The sequence below is a fragment of the Chelmon rostratus genome, chromosome 16, assembly GCF_017976325.1.
Source record: "Chelmon rostratus isolate fCheRos1 chromosome 16, fCheRos1.pri, whole genome shotgun sequence".
Classification (NCBI taxonomy): domain Eukaryota; kingdom Metazoa; phylum Chordata; class Actinopteri; order Chaetodontiformes; family Chaetodontidae; genus Chelmon; species Chelmon rostratus.
This window is the reverse complement of record NC_055673.1, coordinates 7,273,163-7,296,685: the sequence shown is the minus strand read 5'-3', so window position 1 is coordinate 7,296,685 and position 23,523 is coordinate 7,273,163. Positions and strand designations below refer to the sequence as shown.

The 23,523-nt window shown below is 43.0% G+C and overlaps 1 protein-coding gene across 2 annotated transcripts in view; it reads right to left on the bottom strand.

Moving 5' to 3' along the window:
* Positions 1-23,070, bottom strand: part of LOC121619243 (mucin-12-like) — a 46,100-nt gene extending 23,030 nt beyond the window's left edge. For both annotated transcript variants that reach the window (XM_041954803.1, XM_041954804.1), the window contains exons 1-4: positions 22,757-23,070; positions 16,386-16,473; positions 10,308-10,463; positions 6,956-9,531 (exon numbers count right to left, since the gene is read on the bottom strand). In XM_041954803.1, coding sequence (XP_041810737.1) covers positions 6,956-9,531; positions 10,308-10,463; positions 16,386-16,473; positions 22,757-22,956 — 3,020 coding nt within the window. In that variant the 5' untranslated portion in view covers positions 22,957-23,070. The remainder of the gene's footprint in view (positions 1-6,955; positions 9,532-10,307; positions 10,464-16,385; positions 16,474-22,756) is intronic.
* Between the last annotated feature and the right edge of the window lie 453 nt (positions 23,071-23,523).

Below are 23,523 nucleotides of genomic sequence, written 5' to 3'. Positions count from 1 at the left end.
CGATGCACCATTAAACTGGCATTCTTCCTTTCTCTCTCTCTACTCAGGCTGCTGGATTCAAAAAATCTTGTAAATAAGAAGTGGAGCCCCATTTACTTCTGTATTGCACATACTATGATAACTTTAGAGTTTAAATTATTAGCTAATGCCTTTACAGACCCGTGAAATATTTGATGTTTTCAATCAGAATCTGGTTTATATGGCTTTTTGAGGTGTCTTGTAAGCTCATGCACGGGCATATCTCCATGTATAAAAACTCCCTCATCACCATATGTACCTACTGGGTGACGCACTAAAATTAGCATTTGATTAGATTGGATGTCAAGAAGCCGTCATATGCCAAGCAATAACTTTGAGCTGATACTCCATCAGTGAATCATTTGACCTTTAATAGACGAGCAGAGCTCTACGCTCGGCATTGCAGGAGAGTTTCAAGGAGGGGTAAGATTATAAACTCTGCTCTTTAATGATGAAAGGGTTCGTCAGACTGTGTGGGTGACTACCGGGTAAAGGTGAAATGGTTGTGAAACTAGACAAAGAATGCCCACGGTGAGTCACTGTCATCAAACAGGTGAAACACAGGAGCGTAATGCCCGGAGTGGATTATTCAAAAGGTCATGAGAATAGAAATGCATGCAGTCAACTTTACAGGGAAAGAAATCACAACTACACGTGACATTTATTTCTTCTCTTGCAAGATTTTCCAGTCGAACTTAGTTACAGTTCAGTAGGGGAACAGTAGTAAATAACTGCTTATTTTACATAGAATGTGGGCAGATATGCCTGCAGGTGTTGAGGACTTTTTGCTGGAGACTGTGCACAGAAATGCAAAGCATCGCTAAGAGCACGTGTGCAAATAATTTGAGTATCAGTAACCCTGAACACTCCTCCCCACACGCTGACCACACAGAGTGAGTCACTGTCAGACTATTGGTTCTGCAAATCCAGCTGAAAGGCGGTGAATAGAGACGGCGTTTACGGTAACATCGCCGCGGTGGTCAGTTTTCCCTTGTTCCCTTCTGTTCCAAAGAGAAGACTGGATCTACGTAACCACCAGGGTGTAGTGACTCTTTAGTAACTTCAACTCCATATTTCTCAGCCTGAAGGCAGCTCCTGTTGTTCAATACAAATCTATCACACTACCTCAATATATTCATGTCATTCATGAAGTAAAGATATGATATTTATATACATTTACTTACATTAAATCAATCGAGTAAATAAGACATTTTCCAGTATAACATAAAACTGAAATGCTATATACCTTGTACATTGTTAATGCGTTAATCCTCAATTATTTTAGTTTTCTTGATGTTTTATTTGTATCTTTCCTAAAAAGCGGCTGCCTTAACTGATTTTCCATTCAAGCATCAGTGCATTTTATGCAGCCCTGAGCAGTGTCTGCAGGTACGCCTTTCACGCTGCATGCAGCGCCAGCAACCTTCGACAATAAGGTGTGGCAGGCGAAGAATCTGCAAGCATTCACTCATTAAGCTCTCTGCTGCGAGTGTTCGGCCATAACTGAAGGCGATTTTCATCAGCTCGGATCTTCTCTCACCCGGGGAATGCTGACTGAGCAGTGAGAGGACAACATTCAGACAGACTTACGTAAGTAAGCCAGCCTGAAGTATTAAAAGTAAGGGAGACATTCCCAGTGGACATTATGCCCTTAATCACCCAGGTGGAAGAGCTACTACTGGGACATGCTGCTTCAATCACAGGGCCACACCTCTATCTGAGGGCACCTGCAAATTCTGGCAGCCACCCTAAACCTCCCCTCAGACTTCACTGTGACATACAAATTAAGCTACATCTGACACACTGAGACCCGAGGAGACAGGTAGTCAGGCAGACAGACATATAGCAGGCACAAACAGTACATAAGTATATTAATAATGGTATTTTGCAAGTGTGGGGACATTCTTCAAGAAAACTGTCTATGCAAACAGACCTGTAAATCAGGATCCATGCACAGGTGTGCAAGAAAATGTACCAGCCTCCACTGGGCCCCCGAGTCCATATGTACATGCACATAAAAGTAAAATGTCCCATGTAATTATGTATGAGTGTGGTGTAATTTGTAACTTTCCGTCTTACCGGTTATTCAGCTCTGAGGATCTACCTCCATGTAATGTCTTGCTAAACCTTTTACTCTCCTTAACAGCAAATACTTGTCTTTACATACTTATTAACATCCCCAAAATACTACAGTGTTGATCATCTAAGCGAAAAAACATGCTGGAGGCGTGATCGACCTACACACTGGAGATCAAGCCTTAAACAATAACAGCAGTTGTTTTGAACCTCCCCTGTCAAGGCATCTGGGTCTTAGAATGACAACCATGTGTGAAAGTGTGTACAAAGGGTACAGCTGGATGCTTACGACGCTTTACACAGAAACGTTGCTGCAAATTCAAAACACGGCGCTGCTCGCGTACAGTAAGACCGGACTGGAAAAACACTGGCAACAGAGCATCTAGGGTGGAGCCTTTGTTAATATTGATTCTGAATTATTGCCAGATGGAGTTCTGCGTAAACAGATAAACTCAGGCTGGAACACATGTAGGCTGCAGCTAGCACACACAAGAGGCCAGCAGGCATGGTGTGATTCCTTCCACAATTACAGGATGAAATTATCAGATCTGGTTGAGGGTCCGTCTAAAAATACAGTTTCCATGGAAGCCTATGAGTGGGAAAAGACTGCATGTGTGTCCCACAAGCATGTTTCAACCTCCCTCTTTCCTACATATCTACAGAGGATTTACTGAGAGTACAGTAGTGTGCCTGGAAAGAACTACCATTTCATCTGTCTGGCTGTCAAACTCAAACAATCCCTGCAGCTTTACTGAGCTCAAGGAGGAGAGTTTAAGAGTAGTTTACTCATTCAGCATTCTCACCCCCTGCACGAGACTGTGGGGGCCTCAAGCAGCTCCTTCAGCAACAGACTGCTGCATCCACCCCTGCAAGAAGGAACGCTACCGCAGGGCCTTCATACCAGCAGCTGCTATAGTGTTCAGCTCCAGCATCCTTTAATGGAGCGCTGTGTCTACATACATACTGCTGTTGCACAACTGTGTGATTTATGTTTAACATCCTGCTATCACATCCATGCATTATCCTGTGCAGTATTACATTTTCATTCTCTTTACGTAATAAATCTATGCATACATATTTATCCACTGTCTATTTATTCATACCCTACCATATGCATTTTTCATAGTATTTTTGTATAAAATGTTCATATATACATATATATATATACATATATATGTATATATACGTGTGTGTATATATACATATACATATATATACATACATATACATATATACATATATATACATACATATACACACACATATATGTATATATACGTGTATATACATATACATATATATACACATACATACATATATATATACATATATTTAATCAGCTTTTATTTAGTGATTCGTATTTTTTTTATTATCTTACACAAAGGCCATAAAGTACATCTGTGCAAGCATATTTTACATTTATTGTTAGGCGGCGACCTCTAGTGGTTTTAATAATAGGAGGAGGCCAGGTGATGTAGTATAAAGAGCAATAAAGTCCACACATGGAGTAGTTGGGTTGGATGGATGGATGGATGCGGCAAACAACTTTCAACCACAAGACCGTTGTTAGTGTGTGAAACCTACGGGCCATGCTGAGTAATTAAAATTACGTTACGTGTGTCACATACAACATGTAAGTGAACTTACATCCGTAACTTAAGATATGTAAAAATTTACTGATCTTAATCCAAAGCATATTTTCATGGTTTGTATTAAAATAAAAATAATAATAAAATAATATTTATTTTCACGCCTGCGAATATTCTCATTAATCCAGGTCATTAAGCTTTAGGGCATTCAATCGTTCGCAACTTGTAAACAATTTATTTTCACCTCAGTGATCGCCGTTGTCGCCTAAACCTAACCAAGAAGGCTGCACAATGTTAAATAATAGTGACTGGATCTAAGTTCCACTCGGAGTATGTGAGCCTGGAGCTGGTATTCTCCAATGGTCTTAAAAGTCATTTTGGGAAACCTAAATGTTGCTCAACTGTTCAACAACAGCCTAAAACCGACATGTGATTCTGCTCATCTGATTAGAAACACGTGCTAAATGGCGTAGAACAAAAATGCATAGCCTCGACAGAAGTGAGCCCCGCAGACCTCGGCATGTGAAAGCCAAGTGTTAAAAGGCAGGCTTTCTGAAGAAGCCTTCAGTCAGGGCAACATGTGCTCCCTCCAGAAGGTGACTGAAAACAGAGGTAATTCTCTACAAGCTTGTCATTCCACTTGTGTCTCAGGTAAGCTGTCAGGCAACATCCAGTCAGTCACTCATGAAAGGAAAACAAAAGACAAAAGGCTCAGTGGCAGCGTTCTGGCCAAAGATTTACAAGTGGCTCAACTGGCTTCAGCTCTCATCCTTCCACAAACATGTCCAAACACCTGAGTCTTTGTCAGATTTCAACAGAAGAACAACACTTAAAAGAAAACAGACAAGTGATTTTAGTGTTTTAGACTTTCAGAAATTCACAAGGAAAAACAAAACCAGTGGACCCTGGGAGGTGGGTGGCATTCCCAGTATCAATACATCAGACTCCATCCACAAGACCTGTGAGACAGGTGCGCCTTGGCATGCCTTTTCAGCAGGAGGAAACACCTTGATTGTTGGCAGATTATAGAAAAAAATAAAAAACAACTATGGGAAGGATGATATAAAAGCACAAACACACACACACATGCACACGCACAGAGGTAAAAGAAAAACAACCCTCAGCTGTCAACAACTTATTCTTTCTGGAGATTCATTCTTACACTATTTGCCATGATGTCACTGGTACATTTCAGCTCTCCACCATCACTCGACCTACAAAATTGGATCTACTTTTACTAAAGCAAAAAAAAAAAAAAAGTTTTCCATATTAAAATCACTTTAATGCACGAATCAAAGGCCACGTTTTAAAGCTGCAGCTTGGGAAAATGAACTACATCTGATTCTTAATTCTAATTAATGCATTTAGTTTTTGTTTCTTAACAGACAAAAGGGTTGTTAGAGTCATTCCTGTCATTCTACACATACATCTGATGAGCCTGTATCCCATTTCCATGTGTGGTAAAAAGGTAATGTTCAGCCATTCTCTTCCACTCAAGTAAAACACATGTCTTTGCTGCCATCTTGTGGTTAAAAAAAACACATGCAGCACACTCCCCTAATAAGCTTAGATACTGAGTAAAAACTGACACCAACAAGCAATATTTAACTGCTTTGAACACTAAATTGATTATAACTCTTACACAACTATATCAGATTAATGATTGTGTATACATCTTTTATTGCTATTGTGCTCCGTTTTTATATTTACAGCCATTCAAATACTGTAGAAAACAGCTACTCCTGCATTAAAACATCTGGTGACACACAGAAAGCCACCAGATTCCTTTATCTTGTGAAGCGAGTGAGGCAAATTGAAGTTTTTCTTTGTTTTGTACACTAAGTTAAGATCCTGCTTACATAACAAAGCTGCACTTGTCACATCTTGTGCCACAAATTCCTCAGGAGATCTCATCTTGCTTATCTTGTCGCAGCTGACCCTGCTAAAACACAACAGCTCTCCCAAATATGATCACAACCTCAGTTTTTCCTTGCATGAACACCTTCAGCCTCATGTGTTCCTGTGAATTAAAATGTTTGGTCAAAGGCCAGTTTCACATAAAACTGTTGCAATGCCAAAACATTACCGTCACACATAAATATGCTAATTAGCAATCTGGCATGAGACCCAGAGCTACAAGTGTCAGGACATGTTGGGAGCTAAAATGGATCGTTATCTCATGAGCAGGTCTGGTTGAAGTTGTAATAATTTACTGCAACAACTGCAACACAAGTTAGTATTGTACGATTCTGCTCCTGTCATACTGAAATCACAAGCAGGTCGTAACATCCATGAAACATCCAAAAACAAAACCCCATTATTTCTTTGCTGGCCGTCTGTATGCAGCATGTTGCAAACATAATGTCTCCAAAATACTGAATGTGAATATCTTTAAGTGTTCATAAGTTGGTCAGGCAGAAGAAGTCGTCACCTTAGCTCAGGGAACTTGAGATCTGCATTTGTTATTATTTTCTGAAGTCAAAATAATGAAATATTTAACCCAAAAGTTGAAGCCCTAATTGTGACAAGACATTGAGTAATTGGAGATGATCTGCTTGTAAATATCTGATTTTTGTCATTTAAAAGATTCTCGTCTGCATTTTGGGAGAAATAGATAAGAAAGGAATCATAAAACATCACTTTTTCTGACAAGTTTTTGCTCAGAAAATATGCAGCATGCTTCGGACTGTGACCTAACTGCATTGTTGCACGCCCACAAATCAACACTGCACCCCGCGCTGAGGGTATGTGACAGCGAGACTCAAAGCACCCCGTGACGCCGGGCGTTGCATCACTGAACATGTGGTGCATGAAGAAGCGTGGGTCTAAAGCTACGCAGGCATGCAAGCGGCTCTGTTGGTAAACGGGGCAGCTCGTCCAGTGCCGATCTCCTTATCAGAGGAAACGTTTCGCCATCGCAGACGTTACAGGCCCTTATCGGACTACGACACGCTGAGGTGAGAAAGTTAAGGTTACCCATTTGAAGCTGATCGCCTTGGCTGCACAAGCATGTTGCTTTATAGTAACAATAAATCAATACTTAATATGCAAACACCCACCACCACCACCACCACCACCAGGCTGCTTGTTGCACAGCAGACAGAGCTGCAATTCCCAAAAGACAGAGTAAAATTAACTCTCACCTGTTGCACTTTCCTTAATTATCAAGAGCAAACTATCAGCATTGCACCTGCATGTTCACGCAGCCATGGACTTAAACAAAAACAAATCAGGCTTTTCTTTTGTTTAAGATGATAAGGCTTCCCACTCACCCCTGATTCAGGTCGAGTTTGGCTTCTGCCGGATGCTCGTCCCTGCCCGCGGGCTCGTCTGCAGCTTCGGGATCAGGACGGCGTGCGTCTGCGTCCGCGGCTGACAGCTCGACTGCCACCTGTTGCTGCACCGTCCAGCTCCTGTCTGTGCTCTGTGTGACTGTATCCACCCCCTCACTACACCGTGGAGCTCTATTGTGTCCAATCTCTGTGGCATCTGATTGTGCCAAAGTGACAACCTCTGCTCCACCACAAGTATCTGTGACGGCACTTGTGGCACTTTTGGTTTCGGTGCCCTCTTCGCTCACTTCGCCTCTCTTGTCTGCTTGTGGAGTGAGTGAAACTCGCTCTTCTGCCTCACTGGATTTGGGTGTGATCACGTCCTCCTCTGTTGTATTACTGGAGGGAGCATTTATGCATTCAGAGCTCCTGCTGTCTTTGTAAACCAGATATTCTATCTCCTGGCTTGGGAGTTGCTTCCCTCCATTAGGGTGGTCTTCTGTTTCCAATCCAATCCAGTTTCCCCCTGACCCCTCCCCCTGCCCATGCAGCTCACTGGAGGGTGGAGCAACGCTGCATTCCATCAGTGTGCTCACCTGCTGAACCGGTGCAGCCGGTACCTCCTCCTTTCTCTCCTCCTGCCCCTCTTCTCTCACCTGTGGAAGCCCTGTGGTTGCTACTTCTTCCTCCTGACTCTTTGCATCACTGCCTACAAGAAACTCAGACCCTCCAGCGTCCAGCACTTGCGCCTCTGAACTCTCACCTCTCACACGTTGCTGCACTTCGGCTCGGCCGCTCACATCCTTTTTCTCCTCTTCATCGCTCATTTCGCATCTCTCGTTCTGCATTTTAACAGTCACCCCCCTCGGTTCTCCCTCATCTCTCTTGCTCATCCCTCCTTCTGCATCCACCCCCTGCTGTGGAACCTCCCTGACGACCTCTCTCACGCCATCCACCACGCAAATATCTTCTCTTTCATCCACCGTGCACATCTCTTCATCCCCGCTCTCCTCTGCGTTGTCCTCTTCAGCGCTGTAATAGATCTCCATGGCACTGCCGTCATCTGATCCAACGCTCAGATACGTTGGACTTAGAAGCCCGTCATGCCCGTCCGTCTGCCCAGGCGGAGCTGCAGTCTCAATTCTTAATATCTCGTGAGCCTCCGTTGCGCTCATTTTCTCAGGCGCAGGAGAGGCACGGCCAGTATTGGCGCTCGCCTCGTCTGTGACTATCTCTTTGACTAGGATCACTCTCTGTATGGAGGCTGTAACCTGAGTGTCCGTCCCTTGGGATGTTACATAGTCAGAAACAGGAGGGGCAGAGTTTTGAACCACAGGCGCTGACCTGACAGAGTCTCGATTGAGGCTGAAACCGTCTGATTTCACCTCTGAAAGCGAGTGGGTCAGCTCTGAGTAGGGAATGTTGTTCCCGTCAGCTGGCTCGGAAGCTGAATGGAGAGAGGAAGGTCTGCTGTGGATATCTGGGTCTCTATGAGGCTCAGCAGCAGTGGAGGTTTGGTAAGGGGTAAATCTGGAGCTCTCACTAGGGGAGTCAAACTCACATGACAGGCGGGAGCATATAACATTAGTTTCTGTGTGACATTCATTCAGGGTCTTAACCATGACAGGCTCTAATTTGGCGTTAAGGCGTCTTGTCTCTGTATGAATTTGAGGTGGAGGGTTTAAGAGGGCTGACACTACCTCCGAGGTAAAATTCTGGGGGAAAAGCGAGTCGTACAACGCTCCATAAACTGCATCCCGATTAACAGGACCAGGACTCTTTTCACCGCTAACAGACGAGGCTGGGGTGGCAGTCGGAGGCGTAGAGCTCTCAGTGTGAGGAAATGAGACCTCTTGGGGGACAGGATCAGATTCTGCACTGAGAGCTGAGCTGTCAGTGTGAGGAACAGGGGTCGACTCCGTAATAGAGCCGTCAAATCTGGAGTCATGGCTTGGCAGAGAGGGTTGATCATTCGGTGTCGTACTGTTAGCCATACCATCAGCATCAGGTTCATGATGTGATAATAAAACTGTGGTGGAGTCAGCAAGAGAGCTGACACTGTCACACGGGCCGTTGCTTGTGCACGCTGAGTCAACAACTTCTGCGTTGTGATCTGAGGTGTCAAGCATGACTGGAGGCTGGCTATCTGGGAGGATAGGTACGGCCCGGGGATCAACAACAGGGGCGGCTTCTGGATGAGTCACGGGAGCAGCTGAATTTGAATTGCTTTTGGGTGCATCATCACGAACAGGAGCGCTCGCCGTCTCGTCTGATGAGGCTGGATTATCCAGCTGCAGCTCAGGAATGGTAGCAATCGGCGCTCTCTGCGGTTCCTCGTGTACCTCGAGCAGGGCGGAACCGTTCGTCAGGGGCTGGTTTGCTTCCGGTCGGGTGTTTGCAGCGGCAGATGACTGCGGCTGGTTGAGGAGACTGAAATGTGATTCTGACTGGTTAGCGGCCACAGGGGGAGGAGAAGGGATGTCAAATGTCTTGCGGGTGTCAAGCTCCGGCTGAGACATACGGAAGATCTTCGTGTCGGCCTGATCCAACTCCTTGTGACTGAGGTCCAGAGGAGTCTAGAAGAAGACCATTTACAGTCTGAATTTGCAGTTAAGTACTTTTATGGAGGAAATAATTATGTGTTATCATTACAATCAAGCCACAAATCCCCAAAACCTGGAAGGTTGTTCAACAACACTTAGTCCTGTTCTGAGTCTTTGTAAAACCCTTGAACCTGGCATGGAAACAAGCTGTGAACACAACATTGACATAACATCACCATTTAAGTTGATTAGCAGACTTGTTAGCAAACGCTTCCTTATTCACACATCCAGCAGTTACGAAGCAACACGATCATTAGATTGGAGATGTGTTTCTGGCCACCTGGTGACTTTAGGCTCTGTTTTTGGTCTCTACCAACTCTTGAGAACAAAATCTGGCTCTTTAGCGGCTAAATGCTCCACTTTGTGCACCACCATTAAGTATAAAAATATAAAATCATGGAAAATTATTATAAAAGTAACGTAAGACAACAAAAATCTATAGATATAAAATAAATAAAAATCATATTTTTTTAAACTTCACAGTCATTCATGTTTCCTTCCCACATCAACAATATGTGTAGTTTCTTTTTTGGAGTCAAATCTTGGGAAAAAGATGGAAAATCTTTTTCATTGTGAAGCAGATGGAACATTATTTCATACAGATTCTGGAAAGACCTTCAAAACTGCTGTAAGTGGTGATAAACAACCTTCTGGGTTTTTCAGAGGTCGTCCTGGGCGTATCTTTGAGGAAAACAAATGCTTAACCCTGCAATGCATTTGAGGAAACAACGCTCAGGTAATGACTTTACCTCATTACGCTCTATAGTGCCCGGGCTGCGAAGGGCTAAAGTGCTCTTAGAGATGTTCTCTTCATCTTTCGTCTTCTTCTTCCTCAGACCAAAGGAGAAGGTGGCCATCCTTTTGGGCTTGCGTAGGTCCATCTCTGAGTAGCTGAATTCTTTGTTCTGAGAGAGGAAGAGAAGGATAGAGGGATGAAGAGTGACACAGGGAGAGAGAGAAAGAGAGGCGAAAATACAAAAAGCAAGACAAAGAAAGACAAAGGTTAATATCAACACAAGATAATAAACAGAACTTGTTACTAAAACCAAAATCTATTTCCTGAACCAATACTCTATGTTGTGATTAATAATTGGGAGGGTTTATGGCTCGTTGTGTATAAAAATTTGTCGGGTGACTGTTGAGGCCAGGTCATGTGATGCAGCACGATGGCGGTCTGAAGAAGCGTGAACCGGACGGGATGGCATGTCTCCGTGGTGGTTAAGTGTGCCTTGAACAGTGTCACCAGCAAACACGCCCACACCATCATACCTCCTCCTCCTTCACGAGGAACCACACCTGCAGGTACCATCCATTTGCCACCTCTCTGCCCTCACAAAGACATGCCGGACAAAAGGAAAAACCTCAAACCTGGACTCATCGGACCAAAGATTTTCTGCTGGTCTGGTTCCCAGTCTTTGTGTTTCTTGGACCAAACAGCTCTCCTCTTCTTGGTGCCCTCCTTCATGTCTTAAAGTAATGATGGCTGCAACTTCTCTTGAGTTAGTTGAGCGGTTTTTGCCATCATATGGAGTACTACAGCAGCAGAATAGGGCTATTTACTGTATACCAACAGCACTTTTGCACAATGCAACTGATGGTCTCAGATGTATTAAGAAGGCTCCACTAACTACTTTATGTCAAGGCACACCTGTAAAAACCATTCCAGGTGACTTCCTCAAGAAGCTGATTGAGAGAAAACCAACAGTTTGCAAAGCTGTCGTCAAAGCAAAAGGTGTCTACTTTGAAGAAGCTGAAATATAAAACACATTTTGCTTCCTTTACTTTACTGTCTCCCACATAATTCCACCAGCTATTTCATAACTGATGCTTTCTATTAATCTACAATGTAGAAAATAACGAAAATAAAGACAAAAAAACCATCGGAGGAGAAGGTGTGTCCAAACTTTTCACGGGTACTGCACATACCAAACGTGCCTGACTGTTTTAAGTCCTCGCGACAAGTTAATTAAAAACCTCTGAACGCTGGTAAGAATGAGGATACGGCTCAGCGAAAAACGATTACACCACACAGAGTGACAGCCCTTACTCTTGGAAACAAGAAAAAGAGTTGACACGCCAACTTTGTTCCAAGCTCTAGAAGCTGCTCCACCCTTAAAAAAAATGAAAGACTAGTAGAACACGATCTGTAAAACCTGGTAGCTGCTGGCTCAGACACTTTGGTGTCACTTTGGAGGGCTTGGCGAAAATAAACAAGTTAATGCAACTTCCAGTTCTTCTTAATCACTCCAGTATACTTTATATGTAGCCTACAGTGTATCATAGATTTATAGCAATAACACGACTCACCGCTTAGTTTAGCTACATAGATATTGAAGTACAAGTCAAAACCAACATAAGAGTTGTCCGCATTTCTTTACACTGCGTCATTATTCTCATAAAACTTTGTTGTTTAAACTGATTGAGATGAAAGGTAAGAGAGGCACGAAAGCATGCAGGCAAACTCTGATTGGAACGACGGGGGCGATGCCGTTCTGATGATTATGTGCGCATGTTTTGTTGAGCCGCCATGACAAAGGACAATGGAACATGAGGCCGTCTGTCACTGCCATCTGCCAGGTTTTCAGCTGGGTGCGCCAGCTCGAATTCTTCCCTCTAGCTAGATGGTTTGGAAGGAACGAGAGGCAAAGACAACATTCAAAGTGGAGTTTTAGTTTGAGTTTGTCGTGGGTGGACAGGTTAACTCCGATGCCTTACACTCATCTAAAGCCACTGCATTAAGGTGTCAGAGCATAAGCACAAAGATAATCTAATAGAAAGATAAACAGCCACATGCAAAACTTTTGTTTCTTAGTTTATGTTTCATTTAACACTCTGAATCCACTAATTCAACCTTTTCTACAGCACAATATTGAGTATGTTGAGGAAAATCTCCACAGATTTTAATTTCATGCCTTAACTGGGAGCCAAATTTAATTTTCTTGATTCATTTGATGTGCTAAATATCAGATTTGTACTGGATCAAAGCACATGTTATTGAAACTGTTTTGAATCCAGTGCTACCAAGCATTTGATATAACTAGTATGATTTCTGTATCACGCTATATTTAGTCATCAGTCACCATGAGGTGAGTCATTTGATCATTTTTCCCATTAGTGGAAATACAGGCTCCTATGATCCCTTGTGAGTAATGGCTAAAAAAAGCATGTTAAAAAAAAACTTGTAACTCGTACTTCAACTCTGTGCGTTCATCTTAACATGAAGTAACGAAGAACTTTCGAAAGGAAAGATAACAATCCTTTTCTTACAAACGAATGGTCGGAAGTGATAAAACTGATGCAGATCAAGTTTAAAAAAGGATTTGATCTGTCTTTTTTTTATTTATGAAAACAAAAAGGGGAAACAGCAAGAGTAAGACAAGAAAAGTAAATACGGTAAATGCAGACCAGTTATTTGAATTTCATGGTCAGAAATTAAAAGTTGAATTCATAAGCAACAAAACACTGGCCCTGGCTAACTTTAATCCTCATACTGGGATGCTCTTTTCTGCTGCTGGGGTCATTTGAGTTCATTCCCACAGTGTTCAAGCCCATTGATGAGGGATAGCAGTAGCTCGGTCCGTGGTGGATTTCACCTGCATGATTGCACAATGACATACTTTTCTTGCTTAAAAGTCTGCACCACCTTCAGTTTGCATGGCGGCATGAAGAATACAGGCAAACGTGTGGTTCGTGGTGCGTTACAAAATAAGTGTGTTGTTTCCCACACCTGTATTTTGAGGTAAACCAATTTTGTGTGAACAGACAGTTACCTTCACCTTCAGGATTCATGTCCACCAAAGATAAGATAAGATAATGCATCTTGTGTTTTGGTCCACTGGTAACGACAAAACCCACCCAGCTGCCACGAATTATAATGCAACCCATTCTGCATCACTTTTATTCAAGAGCTGGCACATACACGCAATATACTGAACACATACATCTACTGCACTCATACCTGAACTTCGTGCTGATATTCTGGACTGCCAAATCAATGAATTACAATTTAAGAAGTAAAACATATGCGTGGGATTAGTCTGTTTGTCCCACGGCTCATAAATTAGCTTCACCGCAAAGCTGCTGCTTGGTGAAGTGCTGGCTCCCTCTGCTGGACAGAATAAGAAGTCATGGGTGTCTTACTCTCTGTTTATTTCTTCTTGAGGTAGATTAAAAAAAAATTAAACCACTGCATTGTGGCTATAAAGTGATACAAGTGACCTCACTGCACTTGAACAGACTGTATTGTTTGTGTCATTTTATGATATATGGCGCCCTCTAGAGTGCAGCCCTGTATATTGGTCACGAGCAGTCATGCCTCTATGTGGGTGTGCTTGAAATTGGATTGTAAGAGTAGTTATTAAGTCTGAGCATTGTTAAATAATAACAATAGATAAATATGATTGTGTCTATTTGCATAGTGCTTATTAAAATTCCCCAAAGGTGTGTTTGTGAGTTTAAGGGTTGTGCAATCAAGAGTATCTGATATCTAATCTAAACATTTAGCCCCCAAGCATATTCTGCACCAGACAGGTTTCTGGTGTGATCTTTAGAGTGCTGAGAGAAAACATACAGGCCTGAAAACACCCTGCCACAATTACTTTTACCAACCAAAATAATTAATCCACCAGAAATAAAATGACCCTAAGTGGTTTCTGTTCCATGCATATCATTAGATAGAATGTGAAACACCCGAGGAACAAAAGCAAATTGAGAATTTAAACCGAAACTTTGCTGTTTGACATTCGTCGCCAGAGGGGCTAATATGAAGTTTCATCAAGTTTCAACAGGCATGCCATCCTGTTAGCCTCCCAGGCAGCCCAGAAAGACGCTTCATCTACAGTACGTCCAGATCCTTCAACATTTTTTCTGTCAAAACCTTCCTGGATCAGTCAAACCAGTCAAACCAGGGGATCATTTTTTGCGAAAGACATTTTATTGGCAGACAGTGCAGTAAAAAATGTTATAAAAAAAAAAGTTGTTCTCCATTTAGAATTTCTATTGTAAGAGTCATCCAAGCTGTGGCACCCATATGAAAGTGATGAGGAACCTGGTGACACAGCACTACAAAGGGGTCATTTCAGGGCAGGGCAAAGCATAAGGTTTTTAAACTGGTTACCGGTCTGGTTATTAGCCATCATCTTCTGACTGCCAAGCTTGACAGGACAAATGACAGATCTACATTGCTTATAACTGTGGTTGTAATAGTCCTGTGTGATCAAAGCCCATATTTTATCAATGAATGATGATCCTCACAGTGATTAAACATGTTCTATGACTCCCTATATGGCAGCATTCCCACAGATCGGTGGTTCTGCTGGTTATTCCCAGATTGTGCCCAAAGGTGTCCAGGCCTCTGCCTTTTGAGATCAGACAGCATCATTAAAATCCCTTCCTAAAACTTTATTTTGTAGAAAAGTGTTCTCAAATGAGTTGCCAGGTGTTATCATCCCACTGTTGCCATTTCACCTTTTTAACCTAATTTCATCCTCCTGTATTTTTTTTATCTTTTTGTTCTTATTTTCCCTTTATCTACTTTTTTTTTTATTGAGACATTATAGGTGAAATGAGTCCGTACAAATTAAACTTATTGGATTCTGTTGACTGAAATACATACTGTGACCAATGCATTTTGAGTTAGAACTACCTAATATAACGTTCTTCACTAAGTTTGTTAGTGAAAACGAGACACTTTATTCCCTTCTTTCACACTATTCAGCCAGCAGAGTGTGGCACAGACACAGACAAAGTGTTGAGTGATGTGTGGCTTCATGCCTGCAACACATTTTCACACTCAAACATCCAAAATGTAAGAACTGGCCTCCTGTCAAAGGTCACTTGAAACAACTAGGGGGCGGCAGAGTAACTGCTAACTGCTGCTCACTCTTCTTTTCTGTAGTTGTCGTTGGCTGAAGCTACTACCTGTCGCTAGCTAGGTAGCTCAGTTAGCTGTGCAGCTTGTGGCCCTATTAGCAACAGAACCGGGCTCAGCATCCTCCCAGTGAACAAGGCTGGACCCAGACCAAACACAGCCCTGGAGATGTACAGGGGCCAGTTTGACGACAGGGAAAACAGTACTAGGGTGTTTTATAGTGGCTCAGACCAGGACTCTGGTCCACTACTGGGCTATACTATCAGCCTATTGCCTGAAGTGGTATTTCAACCGCAGGAAACTGCTTAGCATGCTAACTTCCGTATATATCTCTGCAACAAAATACACAGAAGTCTTTCACATAAAGTCAGAAGTGTTCCTTCATCATAGTTGTTCATTTTATATTTTACAAATTGCACATTTTAAATTGCATGCTGGGTGCATGTGTGACTGTAAAACACTGTCTGTTTTACTTTTAAAACTCCTTCAGTCCTTTAAAACAAAGACATAATTAGTCATATCAGGTTCCAATACACTGGATGATACTATTTTGAATGCACACACACACAAACACACACACACACACACAAACATGATCCAGACAAAACTCTTTCTGGCTCGACTGCGCCGTCTGAAATACTTGACAGCTGAAAAAAGGTGAACTGATGGTTATTTCTGGATGGATGGGGTCATCCCTATAAAAGCCAAAGTGTGTTCCTGACTGAGCGAGTGATGAAGCCACACCGTTGGCTGCTCGATGCTGTCGCTGCGTACAGATGCTGCAGCCTCTCTCGTTGTCTTTGATTTTTGCCGACAAAAGCCGATAATTCTGCCCTCAGGATGCGAGGGAGGAACGTGCAGGAGCACATGACTTAATCATATACTAGGTTTTTTTTAGCCTGTCTTGTCTAATAACTACCTGTGAAAAGAGGCCAACAATGAAAACAGCTTGACTGACCTTTGACCTGGGTGCGGTGCCGTAAAGAGAAGACTTCTTGCTGCTTCTTGCCTCTCTGTCCTCGGCAGCATCACTGGACTCCACAGCACTGAGGGGCGCAAGGTTAAACACGTGAAATTAGACCGACTGAAACAACTTAAACATATATCAGCTAAAATTGTACTTTTGAATGCTTCCCACAGCAGAAAAATGAGTTAACGAGTTAATAAACAGTCCAATTAAACTGATATCAGTGAGGGGATCGTTTGGTTGATCAACTGTGGATGAAAAAAGTGAATTTCTGAGACAAATGAAACACTTATTTCAAAAATCTCTTGGCTTGTGTACAGTACAGTATGTACAGTATGTAAGCAGCTGCTGCAGTGCAGTGGTTCATGAGGAATATTATACATATTTGTCATCCTGTTGGTGCAGTATAATCGGTGCTTTTAAAAAGAGGGAAAATATGCTGCTTAGCAAAATAAAGCAGTGAATCACTGCTTAGGGAATGCTGAACAGAACCGGCTAAGCAGAGAGTGAGTTTGTGTTTCTTAGAGCAGCGTTCCACGTTAAGTGTGACTTTTGAATATAACAAAGGCGAATCATGTCATCAGGACGAAGCTAACGAACATAAACCTCGCTCGGGAGCTACACTAACTGCCAGCTCAAACAAAAACTTGCAGCCACGTGGCTAAAAAAGATCATTTCAGCTCTGCTCAGTCGTCAGACTCGTGTCCTGGGACGTGGGCGTCGGTGCGAGGCTGCAGGGGCTTCAAAGTCAACAGACAGGCGCCATCAATACTCACGAGCTTTCATCATATCAAACAGATGGTACAAAGGTTGCTTCATAGACAAAGGCGGGGTTTCCTTTGCACAACTGGATACCAAACAGGAAGCCACATGACAAGCAAACATTAGCAGCAGCGCAGACCACTGTGGCTTCAGAACCCATGCAAGAGCACAGAGCTCATGCACAACACATCATTCGCTGTGGCGCTGCACAGGTGGGAACTTGACATTTTCCTGGAACCATACAGGTGATGAGTACTCCCCATCTATCATGCTTAACTGCCTAAAGCAGCCTATGTTATATAACATGACAGGCTCACATAGACACACGTATGTAGAAAGACAAAGACAGACAAGCCCCCGCACGCCCACTTTTTTTGCAGTGAAACAGCTACTTAATGTTGTGTATTTGTATTTTTCATGCACAACAGCAGTCGAGCTGCTAAACTCTGCAGCGCGTGAGACAAACAAGCCGGTTTGTGGTCAGAAAAGATGCTCAGCGATAAGAGGATGGGTCATATCTTTGTTGTGTTTACATGCCAACACACAGGATGCCCAGAGACATGCAAAGCCTTCCTCTCTGTGGACTCACACCAGCTGACATTCTGTAAAAAAAAAAACAATCTTAACACTGTCTTGATTTGGACCGAGTTCAACAGGATGTTGTCGAGGGACGAAAGTGGCCTCTGTGCGCTCTCTGGCCCTGCAGTAAAATGTGAGAACGTTTGTTTGCATAAGAACAAGACTGGGAGAGAGGAGGGAGGGAGGGAGCTAACGTGAGGCCTAGAGCTGTAAAACATTTCAAGCATATTTGCATCTCTAGCCGCAAACTTTCTGCAGCCAAACCACATGCTTTCTGTATGCAGATGGACTGAAACAGGCACCATCTCGGTCAGCTTACAGGGACAGTTCAACATTTTTGGAAATGTGCTTATTTGCATTCATGGCCAGACAGTAAATATGTTGTGTTAGCTTAGCATAAAATACTGGGGACAGGGGGAAACAGCTAGCCTAGCCAAAGGTAGGAAATTCCACATTCCAGCACTTCTAAAGTGCAATTATATTATGTATCTCATTTCTTTATCTCCCATTTAAACGAGATTATCGTTTATTTCGGTTTAGGCCTAAACAAACAAGATGCAGCCCGTTTATCCACGAGCTTTAGAGGTGTTGGTCGGCACATTTTGCTGCCTTTGGATAAGCACAGACATCGTCTCATGTCGCTCTTGGCAAACATGTAAATTACTCTTTCGCTAAAATCCCGTTGGATGACTTTTAACGTTATATAAACTGTCTGTGTTACCTTTGTGGGCACAGTTGGGCCTGTTATTCAAGCTTGTGAGACATGCATAAGACCTGGGGGAGATGACAGACTATATTTCTGCCACTCTACTAGCAATGTTTTGTACTTAAAGTCTTTTCAGGTATCACTTTGTTGCTACTATCCGACGAGAGCCTTCCTGCTGAATTCCCACAGGTGCTGCTATTAGGCGCTATTGACTGAAAGGGCATCGCTCAGAATGCACAGCCGTCACTGACTGAACAGCTCACTCCTCATGCACAACAAATGGCAGGGTGATGCTGCGTTCACCTTTGTCCTCTGCAGTGGAAAGTCGTGCCTGCAGCAGCTGCTAATGGATGAAGGCTAACTGCTCCTGACCTCTGAACTCATAGGCAATGGCATGTCAAATATTTCACCTTCAGCTACGGCAAAACTGCTTCTAACAAGACGATGAAATGCACACGTGGAAAGGGCATTGGTTAACTTCAGTGGTATCATGTAAATAAATGATTTAATAGTTTGCAGAGCAAGAAGTGATCCCTGCATTGGACAGGGGATTATCTATATCTTTTCGCCATTTGAAATCAATGCCAGCGGACAGAATGGAACAGATACAAAAAGAACTGGCCAGCAGTGTCACCATTGATTTTACTGCCAAAGCTATTTTCAACGTCACTAAATCCATTTCCATGGATTACTGTACCGCTGTTTGACCCCGCCTGTCAAGAAGAAAAGCAAAAAGCCGCCTGAGGACGAATTCCGGACGATGATTCACTTAACAGTGGTGGTGGTTCACAGCACTGTAATTTACCTAAAAGGCAGATGTCAAAAAGCTAAAGAAATGAATGAATGAAGTCGGGGCTGTTGACTGTTGAACACTATTCTCTCAAATACATTAAATGCATAGTATATCTAAAGTATAGCGGCGTATTTTGAAGGAGACAGGGGTGGCTTTGTGCATTTATTAGGCACAAGTCATTAAAGAAGAGATTAAAAGGATTATGCTAAGCGTTTATCTTAAAACAAATGATTTGCCCCGTACATCTTATGCACATTTTTTAAACTTAAATATCAATTAAAAGCCTATAAAGCTGTCAGACTCACGATGAGCAGTCTTTTTCATCAAAACCTGACGCCTACATTACCCACAATGCAAGACAATCGGGTTGTCTGGTAGCAGCTAACGTAGCCTTCAGCTGCTAGCCACGAGCAGACCTGGGGAGAAGGCCGTCGACTTCACTTCTTTCTAACTTCACATCAGCCCCAGCTGACACTGACTCAAGTGACATCGCTTGAGGCAATTTGGTGGCACTTTAATCTTCAGTCGGTTGAGAAATCAGCTTCTTGTCATGTAACTATGCAAAAAAAAAAATACACGGTAGACATCACATCACTTTAAAGAACGGATGTCTGTTTCCATGTACTTCAACTCACAGGTCTCAGTGTGCTTCAATAAAAACTTTCTGTGAGGATCGTCAAGTATTCCTGTGTGTGTGTGTGTGTGTGTGTGTGTGTGTGGCTAAGCACAGTGTTAACTTGCAACAGGTTCTGCAGTCGTGACTCATTTTGAACTTGACGGTCCTGAATAAAGTCAGATATTCAAACACAGTTGAGCTGCGACACTGTGACTAACATGTTGCTGACCTGTATCCATTGGCACAATGTATGTGTGTGTGTGTGTGTGCAATTGTGTAATTGATTAGCAGTTCCATGACAATACAACAGGCATGTGGAGAGGCAGGTTTCTCCACAGCACCTCCATTAGTCCACAGCTCCACTCGTGAGGTACTAAAACTGTGGGTGTGTTTGACTTGCGTGAAAAGGCAACCTGAGTGTTTCCTCTGTAGCTGCAAGGACGTCCAGCGCGACTTTGTCGTCCCCTTCAACTGTATGAAATGCTGCAAAGCCAAAACAAAATAACCTGAAGACATGTTTCTTAGACGCTGAAATCCTCAAATCTTTGCCAGATAAAACCCTGGATAAGGATTAAAACTAAATCCTCAACTAACAACAAAAACAGATTTAGTCCATGTCTGGCTTTAACTCTGATCTAGGACATGCATCTACAGCGTCAACAATTAAAGGTGGACCACGCAGGAGTCTGTAAACAGTTTTGACCGCTGTGTCCGCCATTTTCGTCGCTTCCGCTTGGCTAAGGAACGTCCTGACCGCAGCAAAATGAGAGGAAAGCAAAAAAATACAGGCAGAAAACACACCGTGATGCACTTTTAGTGCATCATAAGTGATGATTGAGAGGGATTACTTTCATATGAGTCTACACCTTGCATGATATACCTTTAAAGAATGCATTCATACACTGCATATCGCTCTAATAGCTAATAGCTAATTTCAAGGAGGATTAACAAGCAATGGATGAAAGGCTATGAAGAGAAATGACATTATTCTTTTTATTCCGTTTCAATTGATCATATTTTCGCCCTGAAAAAAATATGCATTCACATTTATCTATCTAACTGGACGTTATCTAACTTGCGCCCTCGCCTAGCCCCTGCGCGCCTCTCTTTTGTGCAAAGGCGGCTGTCGCATTTGTCATTTCAGTTTTGTCCCAGTGCAAACATGAGCCGTCCCTCTCCGTCTGCACCGCAACCACACGAATAATACGCTTACACTGTCACAGCATGCGGCCTGTATAAACACGCCGCCTCTCCTGTGTGTTTATGCACACTCCTTTGCTTATATACTGTATCGTATGAGGATTAAACAGGGCGCTGTGTCCTTACTCCTTTGTAAACATCTCGGAGCAGCGCGGTGACGCCGATCACTTCCAAACTTTGCGTGTATTCGTCACATGTACGAAATGCCAGTCGTAGTTTTCACCGTGTCTCGCCAGGGTGAAGGGCTGACAGTGCTGAAAACGCTTTACCTATGCAGAGACATTATGTAACGCTCAACTGTCTGAGAATGTTAAGTGCCTGTATTTAATGCTTGCCAGCTTTATACGTCACCAGGAATTACATTTTTAGCCAGTTTATGGCTTTGAAAGCAAATGATGGATTAGGTGTGTATATCAGCTTTATCAGTCCAGCCCACTGAGAGCAGCATTGATGGATTAAAGCAACATGAAGAGCGGATCTATCAATACTTTGGATTCCTACACTTCCTGCACCTGCCTGCCATTGTCGGCCAATCACAAAGACATAATGGCCGTCATTCAGAAACACTTTGTTCAAGGATCATAATCTTAACTCGATCATTTCATTGTTTGTCTAGCTCGTCGAGCAGCCTGTGCTGTTGACAAACGGCCATGTCACGGTTTAGCAGATGGTGTTTCGGGCTCTGTTTGGAGTGATGACCTTACTGGCCAGCAGCCGGCCTCGCAGCACATCACAGCACAGTTTTCACTGCTGACAGAAAAGAATCCCGAAAATCCAGAATCCCACTTTGCTGTCACTTCGTCCCGCTGGTTTGTTTTCAGTGTTAAAACTTTGCTGCGAGAAACACTGATTTTCATTATTGATTAATCCGCCGCTCAGAATCCTCCTGTCATTGAGTCTATTAATGGTTTGCTCTTTTAAACAGTCAGGAAATAGTCTTTCCCAAAAACCAATGCTGACTTATTTAAGTGGCTTGTTTTGACCAAATAACAGTCCAAAAGATATTGAGTTTAATGTCGGAGAAGAAAATACTCGTATTAAGAAGCTAGAACCAGAGATGTTTTGGTGCCTTCACTTAGAAAATGTCTTAAACGATGACGACGACGATCAAAATATCTGCTGATAACTTATCTGTTGATGGACTAATCAATTAACTAACTGTTTCAGCTTTAGGAAACGATTACCTCAGCTTAATGAACGCACCAGAGTTTTTGAGTATTTGACTAAAAACAACATGACACGCCTAATGGCGCTGCAGTGTGTTCACAAGCCAGTTTGCTGCTTGTCCCTGGAGGTTCCACCAGCTTTCAGAGAATCTCTGCATATTTGCTCTTTTGCACAATTACACAATGACTGAAAGACTGGATTTCACGGCCCCCCTTCCAGCAGTGCTGTCTAGACAGAAGTGTCCCTGTGGGGACACCATCAACTGAAGCATCTTCAGAGTCATGGTACATCTAAGGAAGCTGATATGGCATGATGCTGGAAATAACTCCTTCCAGTGATCATTAACCTGATTAAACACTGACACCGATGTCTCACTCAGCACATGTTTACTGCAGACTCACATAAGAAAGCATCAAAACCTCTTCACAGGACACACACAGGTAGTGCTGCACAGGTGTGTGACAGCAGCTGGACCAGTAAATCTGGAGCCGCTGTTTGCAGCTTTATGGCTCTTTAAAAAGTCACAAACCGCCTCCTACCTGAGCACCTCCTGCTTCTCAGGAGCCGGCTTCTCGGAGTCAGAGCCTTTCTTCGACTTCATCTTGAAACTGAGGAACTTAAACTTCTTCTTCTCTCCCTCTGCCTTCTGCACATCCTTGTCCGGCGGAGCGGCCGGACCGGCGCCGCTCCTGGAGAACAAACTTTTCAGGGACTTCTTGGGTGAACCCTTCGCCGCCATCTCTGCGACTCACAGCAGCTGCTTCCCCGCCGACGATCCGCTCATTAAAGGCCGACGCGAGTCGTGGAGGAGCGGAGAGGACGCGCGGGGATGGAACCTGCCGACAGGTGACAGCTGCTCCCGCCGCTTCATTTTCTGTGAGGCACTCAGAGCTCAGGTATGGCGACACGCCCCCCAGGTAACACCCAGAGCCCAGACTGCCTCCCACTGACACCGCTGTCCACCATCATATGTGAAACAAATAATTCATTTGAATTACTTTAATATCTACATTACTACAGAAGCATCCAAATTTAAAAGTCTCATACAGAATGGCCAATTTAAAATATGCCTATTATATTATTGGATTATACACCAATGTGTTTATCACTTAATGTTGCAGCTGTGAAAAGTAATGGTTTTATACACTATACTGCTGGGTAGCTTGTGAATTTACCCCCAGGGATCAATAAAGTCTTATTCTTGTGTTAGTCTCATTATCTTAATCTTATCTTAACCTATAATAGTATTACTATTTATTTTGATTTTGTATTGTAGTAACTTAAGATATCAAGTAAATGTAAATTG